Source organism: Podarcis pityusensis (genome assembly GCF_964106645.2).
Source record: "Podarcis pityusensis genome assembly, chromosome: 6".
Lineage (NCBI taxonomy): Eukaryota > Metazoa > Chordata > Lepidosauria > Squamata > Lacertidae > Podarcis > Podarcis pityusensis.
In genome coordinates this window covers 3,067,506-3,093,835 of record NC_138030.1, presented here as the reverse complement: position 1 = coordinate 3,093,835, position 26,330 = coordinate 3,067,506, and the positions used below count along the sequence as shown (strand labels likewise).

General features: G+C 47.7%; 1 protein-coding gene across 2 annotated transcripts in view; it reads left to right on the top strand.

The window, feature by feature from the left end:
- The window catches only part of MYLK2 (myosin light chain kinase 2), a 42,696-nt gene continuing 16,366 nt past the window's right edge, over positions 1 to 26,330 (top strand). Inside the window, exons 1-6 of one of the 2 annotated variants that reach the window (XM_081011222.1) lie at positions 1 to 156; positions 8,322 to 8,706; positions 13,031 to 13,401; positions 21,525 to 21,630; positions 24,206 to 24,299; positions 25,895 to 26,004. In XM_081011222.1, coding sequence (XP_080867348.1) covers positions 8,417 to 8,706; positions 13,031 to 13,401; positions 21,525 to 21,630; positions 24,206 to 24,299; positions 25,895 to 26,004 — 971 coding nt within the window. In that variant the 5' untranslated portion in view covers positions 1 to 156; positions 8,322 to 8,416. The other variant, XM_081011221.1, reaches the window with a different exon arrangement.

Genomic DNA, 26,330 nt, shown 5'->3' with positions numbered 1-26,330 from the left:
GAGCAAAGCGCAGCAGGCTCATAACTGCCAGAGTTCTGGGGTAAAAGATACTCCTCTCTCCCCACGCTTAATCCAGCTCAGTTACGCAGAGTATAGAAGGCGGGCAGCTCTGTCCCACTTTTAATCCAGCGCTGGCGGCCGTCGGCAACGGCGACGGTAGGTAACGGGTCCCTTGCCTCGTTTCCCCAGGGGTAGAGACCGGGAGAGGCCTCACTCTGCGCTGGGACTTCCTTGGGCCGGGCAGAGTCTTCTAGCCTGCGGCTTTGCTCGTGGCCTTTCTGTGGGTTTATGCGGAGGGCTACCTGTCCAGGTAAACTCCAACCTTTTGTTCATGGGAGATGGAGAGAGATGGTTTGGGGATGCTCTTCCCACCAGCGTTGCCCGGGCATCGTGCAGGGTAGCCTTGGCGTGGTTTGGATGCTCTGCTACCAGCAGTCGAGAGATGCCTTGGGCCAAAGAGGTCCTCTTGACCGTCTTGGTGGCTCCCGCTCTGAGAATCGAGCTCTGAGGTGGCTGCTCTTGAGGCTAATGTCTCTGGCAGGTGCCCGGGCGATGGCTCTCTGCAGGCGGCTATTTCCATCTGCTCCCTAGGGTAAGATCAGGCAAATCTTGGCCAGACTTTTGCTGATTTCCTTCGGCCGTCTGGAGTGCAGTTCACGCTGCAAGCTTCTTCCTTGCACAATTCAGGCTTTTGATTCCAAGGTAGCCTTGAGCTTTAGTCTGAGCTGCCACCCACCTATCGACGAGGTGCCTTGGGGTGGCAAAAAAACAGCACACCTTGAAGCAGAGCATGTCGGACTGTGTGCAAAATGAATCCAGAGTCTGCGGAGAACTGTGAAATTTTGTGCAAAGCTGGGAATCGTCTGCAAAGTTGGACTGAGTTTGTTTTTAGGCACTGGAGCATCTATTCCGTTGGCCTTTTTTAGTGTGTGTGTGTGTGTGTGTGTGTGTGTGTGTGTGTGTGTGTGCCTGTGGAGTATAGTTTGAAATAACAGTCAGGTGCTCTGTGGAATGGGCATGGCTACGGGCCAAGCCAAAGAGGAAAAAATGTAAAAATCAGGGGCATTCCAAACAGGCCTGCAAGTGCTAATTGATCTGATTTATGGATCAATCAGTCAACATGTTAATTGACGCAGGAATTTTTTAACTAGTAGGGATGGAAAGAGAGCATTCTTGTTTATCTTTGGATGTGATTTTGCTTCTGGTATGTTGCTGTAAGAAGGAATTGGGGAAGACTTACCGGTATATTAAAGAGGTTGTTTTGTTCCAATAACGAAGTGATAGCCTTTAGTCGTGAATCTTTGTCACCTCATGCTTTTTTCAGGCCTGAGGCTGAGTTTTCTTTTGTAGTAGACAAATCAATTTCACCTAAATGTTGTCATGAGCAATAACATCAATGTGGTTTCGGTGAAATGTGAATTTACTATTTTTAATTGATTCCTGACCGGTTGTAATTATTGTTGGGCTTTCTTGTATGACCATAAGCCATCACTAACGGTGATGGCTGAGATTTAATTACCAATGTATGCAACGCCACACTGAGCTTTCTTAAACAAAAAGGAAAAAGCCCCTGCCCCTGGGAGCTTACAATCATAATTTCCATAGGGCAGGCAGGTAGCAGGGGGAGGGAGGGAGACTCAGTGTGCAGCCGCAAGGGATGATGAATGCGGGCAAATGCCATGAATGTTTGGTTTCAGCGGGGGATGAGTATTAAAGGCCGGCCGGCAATCAATCATCTGATCTTTAATTGGTTCAAACAATTGTCCCTGACCCCTAGGGACACTGGAGAAGCGATGTGCTTGGTCTGCTGCAAGACGGAGGACCAGGCGAGGCGGTTGTTTTAATCCCAGTGAACTCGAGCGGGATGCATGGCTCTCGGCTATGTGTCCTTGATGGGTGCAATCGCTATGACTCCAGCCACTTTCTTGATGGGACCCATTTGCAGCTGCCTCCGCAGGGCAGACAGCCGGCCTGGTTAGCAGCCTTGCCAAGTCTTCCCTCCCTTGGCACAGAGGGCGTTCCGGTTGGGCTCTGTCCAGGCTGCAGCCCTTGTCCCTCCAGGCTGCTTTCATTGCCTTCTCCTGGTCAGGGTAAGGAATGGCTGAACGGCCCAGCTAGCTAATATGGTAGCAGAATTGAACTCTTAACTGTTGGCACTGTAAACTAGCCAAGGGGTGGTTTCCCCATATGTACTGGGAATGCCCAGAGGTAAAGGAATTCCGGAATAAAATCCTAAAGGTTATTTTATTTTATTTCCCCCCAATTTTTTTTTATTGATTTTCCACCTTAATCACAAAAATGACATAACAAAACACACAAGAAAAGCACATAAATTAAACACAAAGAAAAATTGTTTCTTCAAATACCTAATTCTTGTTACATTGATTACTGACTTCCTCGAATCCCCTCTAACTGAATTTCATTATATCACCTATATAACAGTTCTCCAGATTCATATTTCTAATACAGTAATATTAATTCCTTTCATTTACCAACCTCTTCTCCTAATTAATATATTTTAATCCTTAATATTTACTATCACATATTCTTATTTTACCCCTAAGCCTATTTACTGTTTCCAAGAATTTTCTGTTTATCCTATATCACAATATTTAGCTAAATATTCTTTACATTTCTTCCAATCCTCATGTATCTCCTCTTCCAGTCAGGTCAGCCAGCTCCAAAAAGTCCAACATCTTCATCTGCCATTCTTCTATTGTTGGTATTTCTTGTGATTTCCAGCTTTTGGCTAATAAAAGTCTTGCCACTGTAGTGGCATACAAAAACAGTCTAACATCTTTTGGGGGCATTTCCAGTCCTATTATTCCAAGTATAAAGGATAAAATCCTAAAGGTTATTAATGAACTGTTTAAAGCGAAGCTTTCAATAGACTTTGATTTCATGACCATGGATATACTTGGAAACGCGGCTATAGAGAAAGGAGACCAGCTTACTTTCAAAGCTATGATATTAGAGGGAAAGGCAACGATAGCTTTAGGTTGGAAAGATAGAGGAAAATGGAAAGATAGAGAAAAATGGACAGTAGAGGCATGGAACAGTTATTTGTTTGAACTTATTCAGTCGGACACTGTCGCAGTAACGTCACAGGAAACAACGTGGAAGGTCAAGTCCACCACGATAAGGAACAGATGGAACCCCTATCTTCAATGGATAAAAACTACTGGAACAAAAGACATTCGGTAGAAACTAAAGATGCTATGCCCGTGGCTGAGGATAATTGTTTGAACCCTTCCAATGGATATGGGGGAGTGGGAAGGGAGGGGAAGGAAAAACTGTACGGGAAATTTAAAAATTGGAAGGAGATAATATAATGTATGTAAAACTCCCGAAATAAATTAATTTTTAAAAGAAAAAAGAAAAAAAAAGGAATGGCTGAAAAGGAAATACTCTCTATTCCAATGTGTGAATAAGGGAATTGAATCTACTCTAGGCAACACAGTAGATCTTCTTTTGATTGATGGGTTGATTAAGAGCAGAGATGTCAGAGATTACTTTCCCCCCTATAATAATAATTTGTTCTTTTTTCCATATAGAAAGTTACATTTGTTGCTCAACGATTATATTCCAGTTCAACAAAACTAGTGAGTTCTCACCCAGCCAACAGCGATATTCATAGCCCAAATTACATACAGTTACATTTTAAGGTTCAGTTTTCATTCTCTCCAACCTGTTTCTTAATACGTTCTGCTGTTTTCTATATAATAATAATGATGATGATGATGATAATAATAATAATAATAATAATAATAATAATAATAAATGCTTCAAACTCCACTGTGGCCTTCGCATATGGGAAAACAGGCTTTTCTAGTCTTCTTTGAAAGATTCTAAATCTGTTTCCTTCTGTATCTGCATCTTTCATCCACGCTCCCAATTTTGCAATCTCTGCATATTCCAAGTTTTTCACAGCCATCCTCCCTTTGAGGGTGTTCTCCTGCTTCCATTTCTGTGTACAGAGAATCCTTGCCACTCTAGTCACATACAGAAATACTGTTGAGTCTTTCTTTGGGATTTCGCTGTCCAATATCCCCAGCAGGATGTCAGATTTCCAATGGAAATGGGAGGGGAAATTGACAATGCATTTGCAGAATCAAACTCAATCCATTGGACATAATTGGTATCCACTGTTGTCACTTCCAGCCTTCGATATGGAATTGATTTGGCACTGATTCTCGCATTGGGCTCGATGACACTTGCTGTCCCTTCCAACTCTGAGATTCTGTGATTGTGTTTCCTCCCCCCATTTCCACTGTGTTTGCATTGAAATGAATGGGGTGTAATAATGAAACAACGCCAATATAATGCAATTCTACCACCGCGGACAGCAAAACGAATAATGTAGTTTTTGGCAGAGGATGGACTGCAGCAGATGGAAACGTGTGTTGCAGGCAGCAGTGGGGGGAAATGGGAAAAGATGCTATCTTAAATGCAGAATAGCTGGGGATGAACTCGTCTCTGTCACGCCAGAGCCCAGGGGCTGCAGCTCACCAATAATAATAATAATAATAATAATAATAATAATAATAATAATAATAATTTTATTTATACCCCACCCTCCCCAGCCAAGACCGGGCTCAGGGCGGCTAACACCAGGTATAAAAACAATTGATTAAAATACAACTTAAAAACAAGATTAAAATACAACATTAAAATGCAGCCTCATTTCAGTAGAAACTCAAATCAAAAACTTTTTTGGGGATGAAAACATCAAGTCTTCACCAAGGCAAATGAAATATACTCGTAGTCGAGAGTGGATTTCATGCTCTTTATTCAGCTCATAGTGGTGAGGAGGAATGGAAGTTCCCCCAGAATGTCTGCTTTATATACATTATTTACATAATGGGCCCCAGGTGATTGGCTAATTCCGGAATTCTCCTGTAGGCCAATCAGGTTGCGGATTCACTTCATTCTGGAGCTGGATTGGGTGGCTCCTGCAGACCAATCATACTGCTGCATTGTTCTAGGACCGATCAGACTGCTGCATTTTGGATCCTATTGTTCTAGGACCAATCAGACAGCTGCATTTTGGATCCTATTCAACTCAGTACATAACACCCAACTATCCAGACTGGTCCTACGTGGGCCAGAAAAAAGCCAGGGAAGTCCCCAAATAGGAGTTCCATCACAGAAGGAGAAAAGAAAAAGGAAAGAGGGGAAGGGAACCAAGTTGATTCCAAACCAAAGGCCAGGCGGAATGGATGGGAAAACGTCCCTCACTTTGCATCTCCAACAAGGGCTGGGAGAAAATCCTGCTGGAAAGCCTAGACTGCTGCTGCCAGCCAGTGCAGACAGTACTGAGGAAGATGGACCAATGGCCAGCCCAAGACAGGTCACTCAACTGTTCCAACAATTCATTCAACCTAATAATAATAATAATAATAATAATAATAATAATAATAATTTATTATTTTTACCCCGCCCATCTGGCTGAGATTCCCCAGCCACTCTGGGCGGCTTCCAATCGAGTGTTAAAAACAATACAGCATTAAATATTAAAAACTTCCCTAAACAGGGCTGCCTTCAGATGTATTCTAAAAGCCTGGTAGTTGTTTTTCTCTTTGACATCTGGTGGGAGGGCGTTCCACAGGGTGGGTGCCACCACCAAGAAGGCCCTCTGCCTGGTTCCCTGTAACTTGGCTTCTCGCAGCGAGGGAACCACCAGAAGGCCCTCGGCTCTGGACCTCAGTGTCCGGACAGAACGATGGGGGTGGAGACGCTCTTTCAGATATACTGGACCGAGGCCGTTTAGGGCTTTAAAGATCAGCACCAACACTTTGAATTGTGCTTGGAAACGTACTGGGAGCCAATGCAGATCTCTCAGGACCGGTGTTATGTGGTCTCAGCGGCCACTCCCAGTCACCAGTCTAGCTGCTGCATTCTGGATTAATTGTAGTTTCTGGGTCACCTTCAAAGGTAGCCCCACATAGAGCGCATTGCAGTAGTCCAAGCAGGAGATAACCAGAGCATGTACCACTCTGGCGAGACAGTCTGCGGGCAGGAAGGGTCTCACCCTGCGTACCAGGTGGAGCTGATAAACAGCTGCCCTGGACACAGAATTGACCTGGCACCTCCATGGACAGCTATGAGTCCAAAATGACTCCCAGGCTGCGCACCTGGTCCTTCAGGGGCACAATTACCCCATTCAGGACCGGGGAGTCCTCCACATTTGCCCGCCTCCTGTCCCCCAAAAACAGTACTTCTGTCTTGTCAGGATTCAACCTCAATCTGTTAGCCACCATCTGTCCTCCAACCGCCTCCAGACGGAGGACCTTCACCGCCTTCACCCAACATTATCTCTGCCAGAGAGAGGGTCTTTGCTGTCACTTTTAGCAAGAAATGCTATGAGAGATTGCACCTGGAGCAGGTGGCCACTGAGGGGGACGGGTTGCTGAGCCAGAGCAGCTTCCCTTTGGCCTGTGCACACTCCCCAATGCTCATCCTTGACATGCGCTCTGAGGGGTGCAGGGACATGCCTCCCTATGCTCCCCTTGTTGCGCGTTTGCTTCTCCTGAAGAGGATGAGAAGCGGTGCTTTTAAAGCAGGGAACAAGCGCCCTGTTTCGTGCACACACCTCACCGTTTCCTCAAGTGGCAGGGAGTTCCAGAGGCAGCTGCTGCAGAGTTTGCTTTTCTATCCGGAGGATAGATTGAGGCCCTGTGGCATTTTTTGGGCTTTGCAGATATAGATGGTGCACATAGACAATATGTAGGAAACTCTCTTGTACTGCCTGAACAGCCAGGACTTTGCCCAAAGAATCCTGGAAAATGTAGTCCCTATCACTTTCACTACTGCAAAAAGTCCATACAGTGGTACCTCAGGTTACATACACTTCAGGTTACAGACTCCGCTAACCCAGAAATAGTGCTTCAGGTTAAGAACTTTGCTTCAGGATGAGAACAGAAATTGTGCGGCGGCGGCGCAGCAGCAACAACAGGAGGACCCATTAGCTAAAGTGATGCTTCAGGTTAAGAACAGTTTCAGGTTAAGTACGGACCTCCCGACCGAATTAAGTACTTAACCCAAGGTACCACTGTAGTTTGAAGAGGTGGGTTTCTTGTGCCAGGGTCCTTCAATCATGCAAAACTTAAATTCTCCTAGGCGCTTTTTTATTCTCTCCTGCGGAATGACAGTGTGGAGGCGCGATAATAATAATAATAATAATAATAATAATAATAAAATAATTTATTTATACCCCACCCATCTGGCTGGGCTTCCCCAGCCACTCTGGGCGGCTTCCAAAAAAATATTAAAATACTGTAATACATCAAACATTAAAAGCTTCCCTAAACAGGGCTGCCTTCAGATGTCTTCTAAAAGTTTGGTAGTTATTTTTCTCCTTGACATCTGGTTGGAGGGCATGAGGGTCAGGACTCAGGGAACGAGTTTGCTGTTAATTCGGCAGGGAGCCACAGACTGGGGGGCCGAATGCCTCTCTATCCGGCCCTTGTAACTGCCCATGAGTGTTTTTGCCTGGCTGGAAAGTACCCTCGAACTCTGATGATGGTTCTTGTTCGTCTGGACAGAGAATAGAGGCAGGAGAGAGTGTTTGCAAATGTATGTAGGAACCAGTCTGCTGCACAAAGGTGAAATAAACATCCATTGCCCCAGCCACTTTGGCCTCTGAAGTTTTTGTTGTTAATTTTTCATAATGAATTTTTTGTTGTTTTTATCTTTCTTTTGTAAACTACTTTTTTCCTTCCTTCCTTCCTTCCTTCTTTCTTTCTTTTTCTTTCTTTCTTTCTTTCTTTCTTTCTTTCTCTCTCTCTCTCTCTCTCTCTCTCTCTCTTTCTTTCTTCCTTTCTTCCTGCCTTCTTTCCCTCCTCTTTCTTTCTTTCTTTCTTTCTTTCTTTCTTTCTTTCTTTCTCTTTCTCTCTTTCTTTCTTCCTTTCTTCCTTTCTTCCTGCCTTCTTTCCCTCCTCTTTCTTTCTTTCTTTCTTTCTTTCTTTCTCTCTCTCTCTCTCTCTCTCTCTCTCTCTCTCTTTCTTTCTTCCTTTCTTCCTTTCTTCCTGCCTTCTTTCCCTCCTCTTTCTTTCTTTCTTTCTTTCTCTCTCTCTCTCTCTCTCTCTCTCTCTCTCTCTCTCTCTTTCTTTCTTCCTGCCTTCCTTCCCTCCTCTCTCTCTCTCTCTCTCTCTCTCTCTCTCTCTTTCTTTCTTGGAAATAAATGAATAAACCCTGCCTCCTCTTGGCATGTACGGCAATTTATTGCAATGCCCCAAAACACTTTTTGTCGCTTTAATTTTTGTTATTTGCTGTATCAGGGGGGGAAAGCACTATTCTCCCATATTTTGTGTCTTGCGCAGAAGCTGAGCTGAAGGCCAAGGAGGTAAGCCCAGGTCTGGACGCCTCTGCCCAACACCCAGCGTCTGAGGAGGCTCCCCTGGGAGGAGAGCAGAGGATGGAGAAGGAGGGAGGGTCTTGCAGTATCCCCGGCACAGAAGGGGGAGCAGAGGCGCCCGCCGTGGGCCTGGGGGAGCCGAGGGAAGCAGCGGAAGCCGGGCCTGAAGAGCCAAGCCAGGTAGCGGAAGGGGGAGCAGGGCAGGATGCGGCCAAGGCAGTGGAAGAGAGCCATACGCCAAGCCAAGCCGCCGTGGCAGGAGGGGAAGGGAGCCACGAAAGCCCACCAAGCTCCCAGCAGAAGCACCTTGAACTTCAGCAGAGCCTCAGCTGCCCAGCGCACCTGCCCAGGTAATGCTTCTCTCTTGTACAGCCTTTATTAATGCATTGATGTACGAAAATATTTGTTTCTAAATATATATATATCAAAGCGGTTTGCAGCAATGAAGCCATAAAAAAGTTGAAAGCATTGTTAGGTGGGCTTCCCCAAGTCCCCCCTATCTGATTTTCATTTTACCTCATCTTTAGCAGTTTGCATATATCATAATTTCTAACCATTTTTTAAAATCACACTTACTTTAGCCATAAAACTCTTCACTTGCAAATAATACTATTTTAAAATACACTATCTTCTGCTTCTAACCCTACAGCCTAAATCCACTTCCAAAGCTATTCTAAGATTCAAATATTAACATTTTTTAAAAAATATTCCTTAAACTTCTTCCAATCTTCTTCCACCATCTCTTCTCTCTGGTCTCGGAGTCTCCCGGTCAGTTTGGCAAGTTCCATATAGTCCATCATAGAAAAAATAAGGATAAGAATTTGTTTCTATTGTTTGTTTTCCTGTTTGTGCTGTTTATTTGTGTTATAAAATGAATATAAAATTTTGGGGAAAAAAGTTAAAAGCAGACATTGTTTTATTTTATTGTTTTCACTTATATGCAAGAAGCAACCATCAATATTCAGCAATGGCCACCACCAGCAGCAGCTATAAAAGCACCAAAGGTCTATTTAATTTCGTTTAACTTTTAAGTGATTTCGGTTTTTAAGACAAAGGTTGTCCACAAGACAAAAGGTATCATTCCACATTCCTCCTTTGTCCTTAAGGTCCACAAATGACAACACTTTGGAGGTCCCAAGTCTCAAGGGCGTTAGATTGGTCTCAACTAGGGCCAGGGCCTTTTCAGTACTGGCCCCGACTTGGTGGAACGCTCTGCCCAAGAGACTAGGGCCCTGTGGGACTTGACATCTTTCCGCAGGGCCTGCAAGACAGAGCTGTTCCGCCTGGCCTTTGGTTTGGACTCAGGCTGACCCTTATGTTTCCCTCCCCTTAAGGTTTTGATCTATGGGCTACTATTAAAATGAGGCTCCATTTTAAATTGTATTTTAACCTGTATTTTAAATTGGTTTTAAAAAAAAATTTCTCCCCCCCCCCCCCATTATTGTTTTTATTGTAATTTTACTGGTGTTAGCCGCCCAGAGCCCGGCTCTGGCTGGGGAGGGCGGGGTATAAATAAATTATTATTATTATTATTATGTTGTTGTTGTTGTGACATGTCCTCAGTTGCCGTTAACCATGTTCTATCCATGTTGAATATGTAATAAAACCATACCTGAGATAGCTCAGTCAGTAGAGCCTGCTAATCTCCAGGATGAGCCTCATATTGGTAAAAAAAATCCTGTATTACAAGGGGTTTGACTAGATGACCCTGGTGGTCCCTTCCAGCTCTGATTCTTTCTTTGGAATGCAGTGATGTTATTCATAATTGCCTGGCAGAATAGAAAAGTTTTCAGCAGGGTTTAGAAGTTGGCACAGAAGACAGGTGCTGAATCTCTAGTGGCAGAGAGTTCCACAGGGCTGTGATGATGGGACTAAAGCCGTGGTTTCTTGCTGTTGCCAAGTGAGTCTCACCATCTCGGGGAGCGACGCTCCTGAAAATGATCTCTGCACTTGAGATTCCCAGCAAGTGGTGTTCAGAGACATAATGCCTCCGATGGTGGAGGCAGAACACAGCCATCCTAAGAAAAAGCAGGACATTCCAGGATTGAATGAGAAACTGGGACGGCTTCTGTAAATCTGGGATTGTCCCTGGAAAATAGGGACACTTGTAGGGTCTAAGTGTGTGCTGCAAATCTCAGCTGGGGAGACATCAAATGAAGCTGAAAGCTGGAATGATCAGGACAGGAAAAAGGAAGTCTTTCTTCATGCAGCACAGAGTTAAAACGGTGGAACTCACTGCCACAGGAGGCAGGGATGGCCACCAACCTGGATGAGTTTAAAATAATAATAATAATAATAATAATAATAATAATAATAATAAATTTTATTTATATCCCGTCCTCCCGAGCCGAAGCCGGGCTCAGGGCGGCTAACAACAATAAAACAGTACAACAGTACAACACAACACTCTAAAATCATTCATTATAAAATTAATTCAAATCAAGCCACTGGCAACCATTGGGCCAGAGCTCCGCGAAGATTGCCGAGGGAGGGAGTCAGGCTGTGCCCTGGCCAAAGGCTTGGTGGAACAGCTCTGTCTTGCAGGCCCTGCGGAAAGATGTCAAGTCCCGCAGGGCCCTGGTCTCTTGGGACAGAGTGTTCCACCAGATTGGAGCCACAGCCGAAAAAGCCCTGGCTCTAGTTGAGGCCAGCCTAACTTCTCTGTGGCCTGGGACCTTCAAGATGTTTTTGTTTGAAGACCGTAAGGTCCTCCGTGGGACATACCAGGAGAGGCGGTCCCGTAGGTACGAGGGTCCTAGGCCGTATAGGGCTTTAAAGGTTAAAACCAGCACCTTAAACCTGATCCTGTACTCCACCGGGAGCCAGTGCAGCTGGTATAGCACCGGGTGAATGTGATCTCGCAGCGAAGACCCCGTAAGGAGTCTCGCTGCAGCATTCTGCACCCGCTGGAGTTTCTGGGTCAGTCTCAAGGGCAGCCCCACGTAGAGCGAGTTACAATAATCCAATACAATAAAAGAGGATTAGACAAGTTTGAGGAGGAGGAGAGGGAACCCACCTGCTCTCAGCAGCCAGAACATCATAGCCAGACACTGGAGAGACCTGTCAGGAGTAAGCATGGACCAATGGTATCAAATAGTACAGTGGTACCTCGGGTTAAGAACTTAATTCATTCTGGAGGTCCGTTCTTAACCTGAAACTGTTCTTAACCTGAGGTACCACTTTAGCTAATGGGGCCTCCTGCTGCCGCCGGAGCATGATTTCTGTTCTCATCCTGAAGCAAAGTTCTGAACCCGAGGTATTATTTCTGGGTTAGCGGAGTCTGTAACCTGAAGCGTCTGTAACCCGCGGTACCACTGTATGGGAAACAGCCTTATTAGAAAAACTAACCAACAAACTGAAACTGACACGGGGGCAAATAGAAGAAGACGCCTTCACCCCGGTTTGGTTCCCCTTTATCACATACACAGCCCAACAAGACAGCAACAAGAACCCGCCAACAGCGTCCGAATCAATGTGGCTAACCTGATCCAAAAACACCCACCCACCCACAAAAAAAACAAATTTCACTACAGCCAACCAAAGACAAACAACCACACCCTAAGCCACCCCCCAACCTCTCTCACCACCAAGGAATAATACTGTAATAATACTGTAATAATATTTAATTTAATAATAATATTTAATTTAATAATAATTTATTACTTACACCCCACCCCTCTGGCTGGGCTTCCCCAGCCACTCTGGGCGGCTCCCAACAGGATATTAAAAACACAATAAAAGAAAAAACTTCCCTAAACAGGGCTGCCTTCAGATGTCTTCTAAAAGTCTGGTAGTTGTTTTTTTTCTTTGACATCTGGTGGGAGGGCGTTTAACAGGGTGGGTGCCACTACCGAGAAGGCCCTCTGCCTGGTTCCCTGTAACTTGGCTTCTCGCAGCGAGGGAACCGCCAGAAGGCCCTCGGAGCTGGACCTCAGTGTCCGGGCAAAACGATAGGGGTGGAGACGCTCCTTCAGGTATACTGAACCGAGGCCATTTAGGGCTTTCAAGGTCAGCACCAACACTTTGAATTGTGCTCAGAAACGTACTGGGAGCCAATGTAGGTCTTTCAAGACCGGTGTTATGTGGTCCCAGCGGCTGCTCCCAGTCGCCAGTCTGGCTGCCGCATTCTGGATTAATTGCAGTTTCCGGGTCACCTTCAAAGGTAGCCCCACATAGAGCGCATTGCAGTAGTCCAAGCGGGAGATAACCAGAGCATGCACCACTCTGGCGAGACAGTCTTTGGGCAGCTAGGGTCACATACACTAAGTAGAATAATAGAAGCATTGCCACCCCACCCCACTCACCATTCCCCCTCCCCCTCTTTCCCCCTTTTCTTCTTAACCTAACATTGTATGTAACACTAAAAAATTAATAATAATAATAATAATAATAATAATAATAATAATAATAATAATAGGAGGAGGAGGAGAGGCTATCAAAGGCTGTTAGCCATGCTGGCTGTGCTCTGCATCCACAATCGGAGGCAGCAAATGTTTCTGAATCCCAGTTGCTGGAAACCGCAGAAGGGGAGAGGGGTCTTGTGTTCGAATCCTGCTTGCGGGCTTCCCATAATGGACATCTAGGTTGGCCAAAGTGAGCACAGGAGGCTGGACTAGATAGGGCCAGCTGCTGTAGCAGCTTCTCCTTTGATGTTCTCCTCTTCTGACATTTCAGCCTAGCAGATATTCCGGAAGAGGCTCCGGCTGATCTCAAAGAGCCGACTCCTCAGGACCTGGCGGCTCCCACCCACAAAGCGGACCCGCCACCCCCTGGGGAAGACAAGGAGGCCCCCCCTGATTCGGCGCAGGCCCCAGCAGCGGCAGAGCAACTGGGCCCAGCGGATCAAGGAGAAAGGACCTTGGCCGAACCCGCTCCCTTAGCCCCAGGGGCCACAACTCAGGATGCTGGTGAGCCCAGTGTTTCCGCAGCGCAGCCGCCGTCGGAAGGAAGCGAGACCGCGGCAACCCCTGCAGAGGTTCCAGATACCCCAACCAGCCCGTACCTCACTCCGGACTTTGGCAAAGAGGACCCGTCCCTGATTTTGGGTAAGGCCATCAAGGCCTCTGGCTTTGCGGGGCCAGCAGAACGAGCCTGGTCCAGACGGAGGGAATAGGAGTGAGGGGCAGGGGGCCAGAACAGCTCTCTTTTTTTAAAAAAAGGAAGAAATGAAATGTAAGTTGTTCATCCTTTAGGCCCAGGGGTCAGCAAACTTACCACGCCTCAGGCCGGTGTTTCCAGCGCCGATCGCGCGGCGGGCATTGGAGCGCATGCCCATACGCGTGCGCACACACTATTTCCGACGCACTTCTGGGTCGGAGGAGCACCAGAAATAGCTTGTGCACATGTGCACGGGCCTCCTCCGAACCGGATGTGCACCGGAAATAATGCTTGCGCATGCGCTAACAATCCTTGCGCATGCGCATAAGCTATTTCCGGTGCTCCTCCGACCCGGAAGTGGGCAGCAGGGCAGTGCTGGTAAGAGTTGGTGTTGGCAGCGGGCGGTAGGGGTTGCCGCGGGCTGGATAAACATGTCCCTCGGGCCTTATCCGGCCTGCGGGCCTTAGTTTGGGGACACCTGCTTTAGGCTGTGCCTGGCTTCGTCTCAGGGAGAGGGTGGGATTTCCCCCCCCCCCCAGGCTGCTTCTTCAGCCTGCCAAATGGGTGGGCCGGCCCTGGTTGTGCAAAGGGATGCCTTTTCGGCACCGTCCCGGTTCCCTGCAGCAGACTGTTACTTGAAAACAAAGCACTTTGCACAGGTAATGATAATAATAATAATAATAATAATAATAATAATAATTATTATTATTATTATTATTATTATTATTTATATCTCCCCGCCCATCTGGCTGGGTTTCCCCAGCCACTCTGGGCGGCTTCCAACAAAGTATTCAAATACAGTAATCCATCAAACATTAAAAGCTTCCCTAAACAGGTCTGCCTTCAGATGTCTTCTAAAAGTCTGGTAGTTGTTGTTCTCTTTGACATCTGGTGGGAGGGTGTTCCACAGGGCGGGCGCCACCACCGAGAAGGCCCTCTGCCTGGTTCCCCGTAACTTGGCTTCTCACAGTGAGGGAACTGCCAGAAGGCCCTCAGAGCTGGACCTCAGTGTCCGGGCAGAACAATGGGGGTGGAGACGCTCCTTCAGGTATGCTGGACCGAGGCTGTTTAGGATCCATAGTAAAATGGATTAAAACTCGCATCAACTGGTGGGATGCCTCAGCTCCTTGTTTGCCCAACATGTGGCCCTCATTTGCTCCAGGGTTGTGCTGTTGCTGACCACCGCGGCCTCATAGGATCTCCTGAGCAGCTGGTGCCTTTGGCTGTGGTTTTGCTGAGCCCCAGAGCTTGGAGACTGCAGGGCAGGAGGAAAGTTTGCCTTGTGCCCTGATCCACCTGGCATGCGCTCCCTCCCTCCCTCTCTGGCATGCGGAGAAAAGCTCCTTTCCATGAGATAAGCAGGCTGGCAGGGCGAGGGACCGGGGCGCATCGCATAATCAGGTATTGTTGAGATCGCTCTCCCCGCTGTGACAGATGGGACAGCGTGTCTTGTGGCTGGGTGACCTTGCAGTGGGGTTGGGAGGGAGGGAGTGTGGGGTGTGTGCAAGGCAAAATGTGGCAAGTGGGTGAGGTTAAGGGGCAGAGGCGGGTTGGCAGGGCAGCAATGGAAGGGGAGGACGATTGTGTGTTGTCTGTTGGGGAGCGATCACCAGGTGGGTTTTGTCCTGGGCTGAGCATTTGCTAGGCACCTGCAGTTTTCGTGTGCCAAGGGCAGGATCTGCAGAATCTTCAATCTGAAAGTCAAATGAAACAACTGAATCTCAAGTTTCTAGTCCTTATGAAAAGAAATGTTCGAAGGCCCAATGAAAGTGCAGGGGAGTTCAGGCAGACAGTGCTGTGTTGTCCACTCCTCCTTTCTTTCTCATGGAGACCTCGGGACCTGAACCAGGAGGCCAGTGTCTCAGGGATGGGTCATAACTTAGTGATGGGACATGCGCAGAAGGCCGCACTCCCTGGCGTCTCCAGGAAGGCCTGGGACAACCTCTCTGTTGGAGACCCTGGAGAGCCATTGCAAGGCAGGATAGATCTGAGATGGACTGACTTCAAGCTTGCATGATCCGATCAGAAGGTCGGTGGTTCGAATCCCCGCGACGGGGTGAGCTCCCGTTGCTCAGTCCCTGCTCCTGCCAACCTAGCAGTTCGAAAGCACGTCAAAGTGTAAGTAGATAAATAGGTACCACTCCGGTGGGAAGGTAAACGGCGTTTCCGTGCGCTGCTCTGGTTCGCCAGAAGCAGCTTAGTCATGCTGGCCACATGACCCGGAAGCTGTATGCCGGCTCCCTCGGCCAGTAAAGCGAGATGAGCGCTGCAACCCCAGAGTCGGCCACGACTGAACCTAATGGTCAGGGGTCCCTTTACCTTTACCTTTAGCTAGAACTTCTGAGCTCCACCAGTAAGTGCAAAATATTGCCTTTGAACTGATAACAGACAGACACCCAGGATAAAGGAGCAGAGTGCATCTGAGCACATTTTCAGCCCAGGAATTAGTTTGCGGCACTAGAACTGAACCCTCAGTCCTTTCTCACACAAAATTAATTCCTAATTTGCCCCCAGAGTTTCTTTGCTTTGGCAGGGGAGGGCAGGCAGCTGTGAGGGATGCTGTTGCTGTTGTTTAACAACCTGGGAAATGAAGATTGACGGTTGTTTAGTACAGTATTCTGCACTTTGGGTTACCGAGATGTTGTTGGACTACAAGTCCCATAGTGCCTGGCCATTTGCCGAATTGGCTGGGGATGATGGGAGTTGTAGTTCCACAAAATGTCTGAGGACCCAAGGTTGGAGAACGTAGATCTAGTATGATGCAGATATTGACCAGTAAATCCCAACCTACCTTCTGCCCATGCCTGGTGGAGATAATATTGAACTAAGTGGGCCAGTGGCAGGGCCAGATACAGGTTTGATGAGGCCCTCAGCTACTGAAGGTAATGGGGCCCTTTATATGTCCAGCTGTGCTTTGCCAACAACAAATTGTCGCTGGTTTTTTTGTGTTGAATATATGTTCTATGGTAATTTATGGGCCTAATAGGTATCTAAAGCCATTTACACATAACAAAATATGTATTTTATCAAAGTAACTGTTGAACTGAAATACAATTAAGAAGAAGTATATTAATAGTGAAATAATTATGAAGCTTAACATAAAATGATTGGGGGCCCATTACTTACATCGTAGGAGCCTACACAACACAAAACACTGTTGCTGTATGTAGGTTTTATTTTTTTTGTTTTTTATCTTTTATTTTGGAAATGTACACCCAGGTTTTTTTTCTTTAAATTTTTTGGGGGCCAAGGGAGTGCGGCCCTAAGCTATAGCTTGTTTAGCTTATACGTAAATCCGGCACTGGGGATGTGGGTGGCGCTGTGGGTTAAACCACAGAGCTTAGGACTTGCCAATCAGAAGGTCGGCGGTTTGAATCCCCGTGACGGGGTGAGCTCCCGTTGCTCAGTCCCTGCTCCTGCCAACCTAGCAGTTTGAAAGCACCTCAAAGTGCAAGTAGATAAATAGGTACCGCTCCGGCGGGAAGGCAAACGGCGTTTCCGTGCGCTGCTCTGGTTCGCCAGAAGCGGCTTAGTCATGCTGGCCACATGAACCGGAAGCTGTACGCCGGCTCCCTTGGCCTATAGAGCGAGATGAGCGCCGCAACCCCAGAGTCGGCCACGACTGGACCTAATGGTCAGGGGTCCCTTTACCTTTAAATCCGGCACTGGCCAGTGGCCTCACTCAGTACAATGCACCACCTCTTGTGGTTGTAACTAGGGCCGTGCTGTGCAGCTTTGGATGTGTGCAGTATCTGGTACAGAGCTTCCTATGCCTAGCACCTTTAAGAAAATTAAAGTTTCTAGCCCTTGTGACTGCAAAGATAGGCTTAGAAGGATGTGGGTCATGTCTCCGGTGAAATCTCACTAATGGAGTGGGACGGACATGGTTAACCTATGGAACTCTTTGCCACTGCGATGGCCAGCACCCTAGAGGGCCGAAAAGTAGGTTAGACAAATTCATGAAGGAGAGGGCTGTTGATGACCACTAGCCAATGGCCTTGCTGCACAGTTGGAGGTGGCAATGCTTTGGAAACCCCATGCTGGCTTCCCATCAGAATCACAGAATTCTAGAATCATTTAATCCTCACAACACCCCTGCGAGGTAGGGAAGGCTGAAAGAGGCAGGGACCAGCTCAAGGTCACGGAGTGAGCCTCATGGCCGAGCGAGGGATTCGAACCCTGGTGTGCTGGTCCCGAGGGTTAACCATGCGGCGAGGTCCGAGTCCAGTCCAAGGTCGAGGGTGCGGTATGGAGGCTGTCCGTCAAGGCTGAAGCTGGGTCCAAGGCAGGGAGTTGGGTGAGGTCAGGAACTCTGGCAGAAGAGCAGGACAGGGTGCAGGCAGGAACTAGCAACCAACAATGTTGCTCTTGGGACTGGGGCTGGCCTGCTTTTATCTGCCCCGAGGCATAGGGAGGCCCCGATCCTCTGGTGACTTGCCTCTCCTGGCCTGGAGGTGAGCACTCCTCCTGCGGGAACTTAGTTCCCTCCGCCTCTCTGCCCTGAGCCTCTGCAGCTCAGGAGAGGCTGGAGGGTTACCGGACCCAGAGGCAACCTCCGCTTCCTCTGACGGGGCTGAGAGTGGCGCACCTGCAGGCAATGGGTCCTCCATCACCTCAGGAGCCAGAGCAGACTCAGCTGATGCCTGCACCTGAGGACCCAGCACAGGTGAGGACCCTTCAGGCTCACACCCCAGCCCCGGCTCAGCTGGTTCTGGAGGCGGGGAATCCTGTGCAGGCTGGGATTCCTCAGGTTCAGCCTCCAAGTCCGAATCCCAGGCCATCACACCTGGTCTGCCAGGTCCTAGTCGGAAAGTCTAGCCACTATGCAACACTGTCTCTCCACTTCAGATTCTAAGTAAATCGTAGAATTGTAGAGTCAGAAGGGAAACACAAAATGTGGACACAAAACGCATGATAAAACAAAGAGACAGAAGGGAGGGACCCCGGGGTCATCTAGTCCAACCCCCTTTAATGCAGGAAACTCAGCTGAAGCATCCATGACAGATGGCCATCTGACCTCTGCTTAAAAACATTGGTGCATCAGTCTGGCCCAGCAGGCTCTTATATACTTAAAGGTAAAGGTAAAGGGACCCCTGACCATTAGGTCCAGTTGCGGATGACTCTGGGGTTGCGGCGCTCAGCTCACTTTACTGGCCAAGGGAGCCGGCGTACAGCTTCTGGGTCATGTGGCCACCATGACTAAGCCGCTTCTGGCGAACCAGGGCAGCGCACGGAAACGCCGTTTGCCTTCCCGCCGGAGTGGTACCTATTTATCTACTTGCACTTTGACGTGCTTTCGAACTGCTAGGTTGGCAGGAGCAGGGACCGAGCAACGGGAGCTCAGCCCATCATGGGGATTCGAACCGCTGACCTTCTGATAGGCAAATCCTAGGCTCTGTGGTTTAACCCACAGCGCCACCCGTGTCCCCTCTTATATTCTTACTCCCAGCCTAAACACTGGAAATAGAATGATTTTTCTCAGTTTCTGTGCGATTCCAGCCAACCTTCCTTCCTCCTGCCGGGAGATGCCAGTGATTGAACCCAAAATCTCCTGCAAGAAATGTGGTCCCTCTGCGACTGAGCTTCAGGCGTTCTCCCTGATGAGCACCTGAATTCATAGAATTGTAGAGTTTGGATCCCCAGAGGTCATCTAGTCCAACCCCCCTACAATGCAGAAATGTCAGCTAACGCCCCCAGGGCAGATGATCACCCAACCTCTGCTTAAAGCAGGCATAGGCAAACTCGGCCCTCCAGATGTTTTGAGACTACAATTCCCATCATCCCTGACTGCTGGTCCTGTTAGCTAGGGATGATGGGAGTTGTAGTCCCAAAACATCTGGAGGGCCGAGTTTGCCTATGCCTGGCTTAAAGACCTCCGAGGAAGGAGAGTCCACAACCTGCAGCCCAGCTCAAGCTAAGCAGCATCTTGAGGAAGGGAGCAGTTTCGATTGGGAAAACAGCTAAGACCTTGGGTTGCACCTGTGGCCAAGATGGTTTTGGCCCCAGCCTGGATACGTCTTGGAGCAAAGATGAAACCCCTTTAAAGCCCTTCACGGCCTAGGACCCTCGTACCTACGGGACCGCTTCTCCCGGTATGCCCCGCGGAGGACCTTAAGGTCCATAAATAGTAGCACCCTAGAGGTCCCGGGCCCTAAGGAAGTCAGATTAGCCTCAACCAGAGCCAGGGCCTTTTCTACACTGGCTCCTGCCTGGTGGAACGCTCTGTCTCAGGAGACCAGGGCCCTGCAGGATCTGATTTCTTTCCGCAGGGCTTGTAAGACAGAGTTGTTCCTCCTGGCCTTTGGCTTGGAATCAACTTGATCCCCTCCCCCTCTTTCCTTTTTCCTCTTTCCTTTCTCCTTCTGTGATGGAACTCCTAATTGGGGACTTCCCTGGCTTTTTTCTGGCCCACGTAGGACCAGTCTGGATAGTTGGCCTTGGTGAAGACTTGACGTTTTCATCCCCAAAAAGTTTTTGATTCAGTTCCACTGAAATGAGGCTGCATTTTAATCTTGTTTTTAAGTTGTATTTTAATCAATTGTTTTTTACCTGGTGTTAGCCGCCCTGAGTCTTGGTTGGGGAGGGTGGGGTATAAATAAAATTTATTATTATTATTATTATTATTATTATTATTATTATTATTATTGCTAGTCGGCAAGGCGCCATCCCTCATGCTGCTGCCCAGACGCACCATCCCCATTTCGCCAGTAGGGGTCACCCTCTGCACATGCCTTGGGGAAGCACTGCTGCGTACAGAATTGTCACCATCAGCTGTGAATCCTGGCCATGGCAATTTCCATCGGTGGCTGGACTGCGTTTCTCCCCCCAGGTGCACAAGCCTGGCCAGGGTGTGTGGAGGTCCTGGGCTGCCCAGAGGACAAGATCCGCTCCCCCTCTCAGCCCCACCAATGTTGCACTAAGCAAAGCAGAGCAAGATGTTTGGCTGCAGGAGTTGCAGAAAGGACCAGCCATGCAGCCTGTGGATTTGTGTGTAGTTTCCTTAACCTTTCTTTCTTCCGAAAATGTCCCACAAGGCAGCGGGTACAGATTTTCCTTGGGGCTTACTTTCATTAAAAAAAAATTTTTTTTTTTGGTTTTACAAATTAATTCACATTCAAAATCACAAATGAAAAAAATTACAAGAAGATTCTTCCGTATCTTTAGACTTCCCTCCTCCCCTCCATGGGTTCTTTAGTTAACTTTTTCAACTGCATATTGTAAATCACTCTAGCTTTTCAGTTCTCCGTTGTGTCCAAAGTCTATGTAACATTACAAGAAACAAACAAACAAAAAAATTCCTTCCTGTAGTACCTGGACGAAAATAAGTTTGTTATTGGTATGAGCTTTTGTGTGCATGCACATATTACAAGAGTTATTTCAAACCTGCTAAGGAGTTCATATGTTGTCTCTCAAGTATAATATAAATTTCCCCTATTCTTTATTGAAGTTTTGATCCTTTTGGTTTCTAATTTTCCTGCTCATTCTTGCCATCTCTGCGTAGTCCAACAGCTTAGTACATAGTACAGTTCCTAACAAAAAGGCTTCTCTTTTTTGTACTTTCAAAGCCTTTCTCATGAATGAGTATAGCCACAAGGCAGCTATATTACAGGATAGTGGATCTTATAGCATAGTATATGAGCCTGTTCTACTGATGAACCCTAGGATGGTGAAACAAGGCTAATATTCTGGAAATCCTTGTCTTAGACTCCGTGAAAGGATTCTGTGGAACTGTAACAACTCTTCATGTGGATTATTGGACTCTTTGAACAGACAGGTGGAATAGACACTTATACATGTATGGACCTTATGCATGAACTGACTAGAGAATGAACTGATCGACTGGGATTTTTTCTGTTGAACTTTATGAGACTTCCATTGAAATCTACAGTTTGATAGAGTGAATAGTATACCTTATTTATTCAAAAGTACAGCCGGTTACGTCTTGTGTGTTTTTTGAGACAGCTTCTAGGAGCCACGGAGGAGAGCTGGCTGCAGGGCGGGAGCCCCAGGTGGATGAATGAATCAGCCCAGTGGTTTTTCTTTTGTTTTAACCCCTGCCTCTCTCTTCCAGATGACACTCCCCCTCCACCTGCTCCCTTCACCCATCGCATTGTCCAGCTGAGAACGGCGGAGTTCAAAGACACCTACAGCATCAACACCAAGGAGATGCTGGGAGGGTGAGGCCTGGCGGCAGGGGGGTGGGAGGAAGAGGGTGCCAAATCGTTCGCTCTTCCAGTGACATAATTGTGGGAATGTTCAGGGTGGCAGGAGAGGATATTTTGTTTATTAATATCCTTCCTAACTTGCGCTAGCAAGTTCTATTCCTTAGCAGAGTTTTACAGTTCCCTTTTTAAACGCACAGCAGATAGCTGGTTGCAGGTTTGTGTAAGCCTCTCACTATTAAGTTCCTGGTAAGTTCCCTTAAAGGTAAAGGGACCCCTGACCATTAGGTCCAGTCGTGGCCGACTCTGGGGTTGCGGCGCTCATCTCGCTTTACTGGCCGAGGGAGCCGGCGTACAGCTTCCGGGTCATGTGGCCAGCATGACTAAGCCGCTTCTGGCGAACCAGAGCAGCACACAGAAACGCCAGAGCAGTACCTATTTATCTATTTGCACTTCATGCTTTCGAACCGCTAGGTTGGCAGGAGCAGGGACCGAGCAATGGGAGCTCACCCCTTCGCGGGGATTCGAACTGCCAACCTTCTGAGCAGCAAGCCCTAGGCTCTGTGGTTTAGACCACAGTGCTACCCGCGTCCCATTAAGTTCCCTTATGTCCCTCTTAAAAGAATAAACATGCCACAATCTTGTTTAAAGTACAGTGGATGCTCAGGTTGCGAACATGATCTGTGCGGGATGCACGTTCACAACCTGCAGCATTTGCAACCCGCATCTGCACGTCTGCACATGCACGGGTTGCAATCCGGCGCTTCTGCGCATGCACAAAGTGCAATTTAGTGCTTCTGTGCATGTGCAACCGCTGAAACCTGGAAGTAAGCTGTCTCCGGTACTTCCAGGTTTCGGCGGTCCACAACCCGAAAAACGCAACCTGAAGCAGCTGTAACCCGAGGTATGACTGTATATAAAATAAGTTTACTCACATCATCAGTTCAAAGTTGGATCCCTGAAGGCAGACTTAGTTACAAAGTACATACGTGTGGATCTGTGAGATGCTCCAACAATGGAGGGAGCCAAAGAGAGAGGTGGTGCTGTGTGCTTTGTCCCTTTTGTTACCTGGGCAGGTAAGGTCACGTCCACCTCTAGTCACATGCAAAGGAAGGATGTCCCAGCCTAGGAGGAAACAGGAAGTTTTCGACTGGCTGGACCAAACGTTCCCCTGCATGTCCACTCTAGGAAAACAAGGAATGTCGTACTTGACTGTTACTTATGTATTGCATCCCACAATAATTGTGACTGTTTCCAATTTCCTGATGGTTTTCTGCGATATGGATATTATTTTTTAAATAATACACGTAAAAGAAAATACAGCAGCCGTGGTTAAGATTGGCATTTGTAAATGAAAGAAAGAATGCTGCAGTGTTTTATAAAGTGCAGAATATTGAAGAAAACACACCCACCCAGCTGCAAGGCAAACCCTCTCCAGCAATCAGTAAGCAACAGACCAATAAAGTATTGCCTTAAAGCAGGGGTAGGCAACCTAAGGCCCGGGGGCCGGATCCGCCCCAATCGCCTTCTTAATCTGGCCTGTGGACAGTCCGGGAATCAGCGTGTTTTGACATGAGTAGAATGTATCCTTTTATTTAAAATGCATCTCTGGGTTATTTGTGGGGCATAGGAATTCGTTCATATTTTTTTCTTCTTCAAAATATAGTCCAGCCCACCGCATGGTCTGAGGCACGGTGGACCGGCCCAGGGCTGAAAAAGGTTGCTGACCCCTGCCTTAAATGAACACTTAGCTCAGTTGGTTAGAGCAGTGTGTTGATAATGCCAAGGTTGCAGGTTTGATCCCTGTATGGGGCAGCTGCATATTCCTGCATTGCAGAGGGTTGGACTAGATGATCCTTGGGTCCCTTTCAATTCTATGATTCACAACACCATCAGATCTAGAAGTCCGGTCATTCATCATTCAGATCTAGAAATCCCCATTACTTTCTCATGCATGCACTCTAGGGTTGGGGCAACTCGCTGAAATGTTTTAAACGGTTCTAAATTTGATTTCTCTGTTTTGTTTTTGTTGGGCTGATGTTGATTAAATGTTTAGTTGGGGTTGGTGGTTATTATAATTTGGGTATAACTGTAAACTGTTTATTATTGTTATTACTGTTGTTGGTTTCTATTGATTTATTGGTTTGTTTGTTGCTCATACAGGATATTTTGTTTCTTAATGTTTGATGCGTTATGTTTTTATATGTGTTGCAAGTTGCCCAGAGCGGCTGGGGAAACCCAGCAAGATGGGCGGTATATAAATTAAAATATTATTATTATTATTATTATTATTATAATTATTATTATTATAAACTGTAATGAGAGGTTTGTTGTTACCAAGCCATCATTGCACACAGTGTGTGAAAGGCAAAAGCGTCTTTGCCCCAAGGAGTTTACAATCCAGAAAGATAATTGGTGGTGGTGGTGAAACAGAAAGGGGAAAGTGAGGGTGAGGAGGAAGGGATAAATGTCATCCATTCTTGCAGTTGGGAATGAGGCTTCATGGGAAAAGTGAGCTTTTTAGTGCTTTGGAGGAACTTTGGAAAGAATTCATAATTCTCAGGGCCTGCCTTTCTCTTTCCCTCCACAGGGGGAAGTTTGGAGAAGTCCGTACGTGTGCAGTGAAGGAGACAGGCCTCAAGCTGGCCGTGAAAATTATTAAGAAGCAGGGGCCGAAAGACAGGGTAGGTGCCCTCTGGTGTGCAGTGTGCTGCAACATGTAGCAATGCGCGCAACACTTTTTCTGCGCTGGTCTTTGTGCTGGGTTTTCCTGCACGGCTGCCCTGCTAAGTTCAGTTCAGGTTTGTGAAACTCATTCATCATTTCGTCCGGCCGAAATGAGGACCAAAGCGACGGACGTGCAAAATAACGTAAGAACAGTGCAAATTTACTAAAAGGTGTTTTGTCAGCACTTGTGCAACAGAGCCTCCCCTACTCTTCCTCATGCCCTGGGCATTTCCTGCTCCGGTGTGCTGGGCCCAGGGGTTAACCCGAGCAACGCGGTCCAGGTCCGGTCCCGAATCCAAGGTTTCCACGAGGAGTCAGTCCAACAGGGCCAAGGCAGGAAACCGTGCTAGGTCAGGCACAGGGTCTCAGGCAGGTTCTAGCACATCAATGTTGCTCCCGCAACCTGGGGCAGGGTCCGACAGCCTTTTATCTTTGTCGGGGTAGCGGCCGGTCCTGATCCCCCGGCGACTCACCTCCCTGTTTCGCCCTAAGGCGAGCACTCCTCCTGCGAGTACTCAGGTCTCTCCTTCTCTCAGACCTCAGTCTCTGCAGCTCTGGAGACGTCGGTGGGTTACTAGACCCAGGGGCCGCCTCAGCCTCCCCTGACCCAACCGGTAGTGGAGCAGCTATAAGTGATGGCCCAGCTGAAGGCAACGAGATTGAAATGATATACTCGGAGTTGAGAGTGGATTTCATGCTCTTTATTCAGCTCATAGTGGTGAGGAGGAATGGAAGTTCCCCCAGAATGTCTGCTTTATGTACGTTATTTACACAATGGGCCCCACGTGATTGGCTAATTCCGGGATTCACCTGTAGGCCAATCAGGTTGTGGATTCACTTCCACCTGGAGCTGGATTGGGTGGCTCCTGTGGACCAATCAGACTGCTGCATTCTGGATCCTATTGTTCTAGGACCAATCAGACTGCTGCATTCTGAATCCTATTGCTCTAGGACCAATCAGACTGCTGCCTTTTGGATCCTATTCAACTCAGAACATAACAGAGGTCATCCCCGCATCTGGAGCCAGGGCAGGCTCAGGCCCCGACTCAACCCAGCTGGTGCAGGGGAACCTGTGCAGACTGGGACTCTTCAGGATCAGGCCCCAGACTTGGCTCAGCTGCTGCCTGAGGCAGAGGATCCGGTGCAGACTGAGACTCCTCTGGTTCTGAGTCCGAGTCCCAGGTCATCACATCGGGAGGGTTGGGGGAACCCCTAGAAAAGGTTTGGGGGGAAGAGAGGGGAAACTCTGTTGTGCAAGAATAAATCCTTGCACTGACAGGGCATGTTAGTTGGATAGCACCCATGGTCTGCGCATAGGTGGCAGCATGGCAGAAGCGTCTCTCCTGAAGCCCACCCTTTGCCAACCTGGTGCCCTTCCTAGTTTTTGTACTGCAACGCCTGTCAGTCTCAGCTGGTGGAAGCTGTCGTTCAAAACTATGACATTGGCGGGGGCTGATGGGAGTTGTGGTTCAAAATGCCTGGAGGGTACCAGCCTGGCAAAGGCTCCCACAGCCAGCCTCCCTTCCACGCTGACCAGTTTTTGCCCCTCTAGGAGGCGGCCGAGGTGGAAATCGACGTGATGAATCAGCTGAACCACAGGAACTTGATCCAGCTATACGACGCCATCGAGACTCCGAAGGACATCATGCTCTTCATGGAGTTGTGAGTCATGGAGTTGCGAGGCAGGCTGTCGGTCCGCAGGCAATCGCCACGCTCAGGCCCGCAGTTTGAAAAGACACGACACATGAGGAAAAACAAACGCAGAGGGAGGAGGAGAAAAGCAAGCTCTGGCACAAGTTTAGCAGAAACAGCATTGATTCATTCAAATGAGAACATTTGTTTCTTTCTTTTTTCCAAATTTTTTAAATTAAATTTTCCACAATTATAACAAATATAACATAAAAAGAAGAAAAAACCATACCAAAAAACAATACAGTACTGAAAACGCAAAAGCAAAACAACAATTTAGTCCCATATCCCTTAAAAAC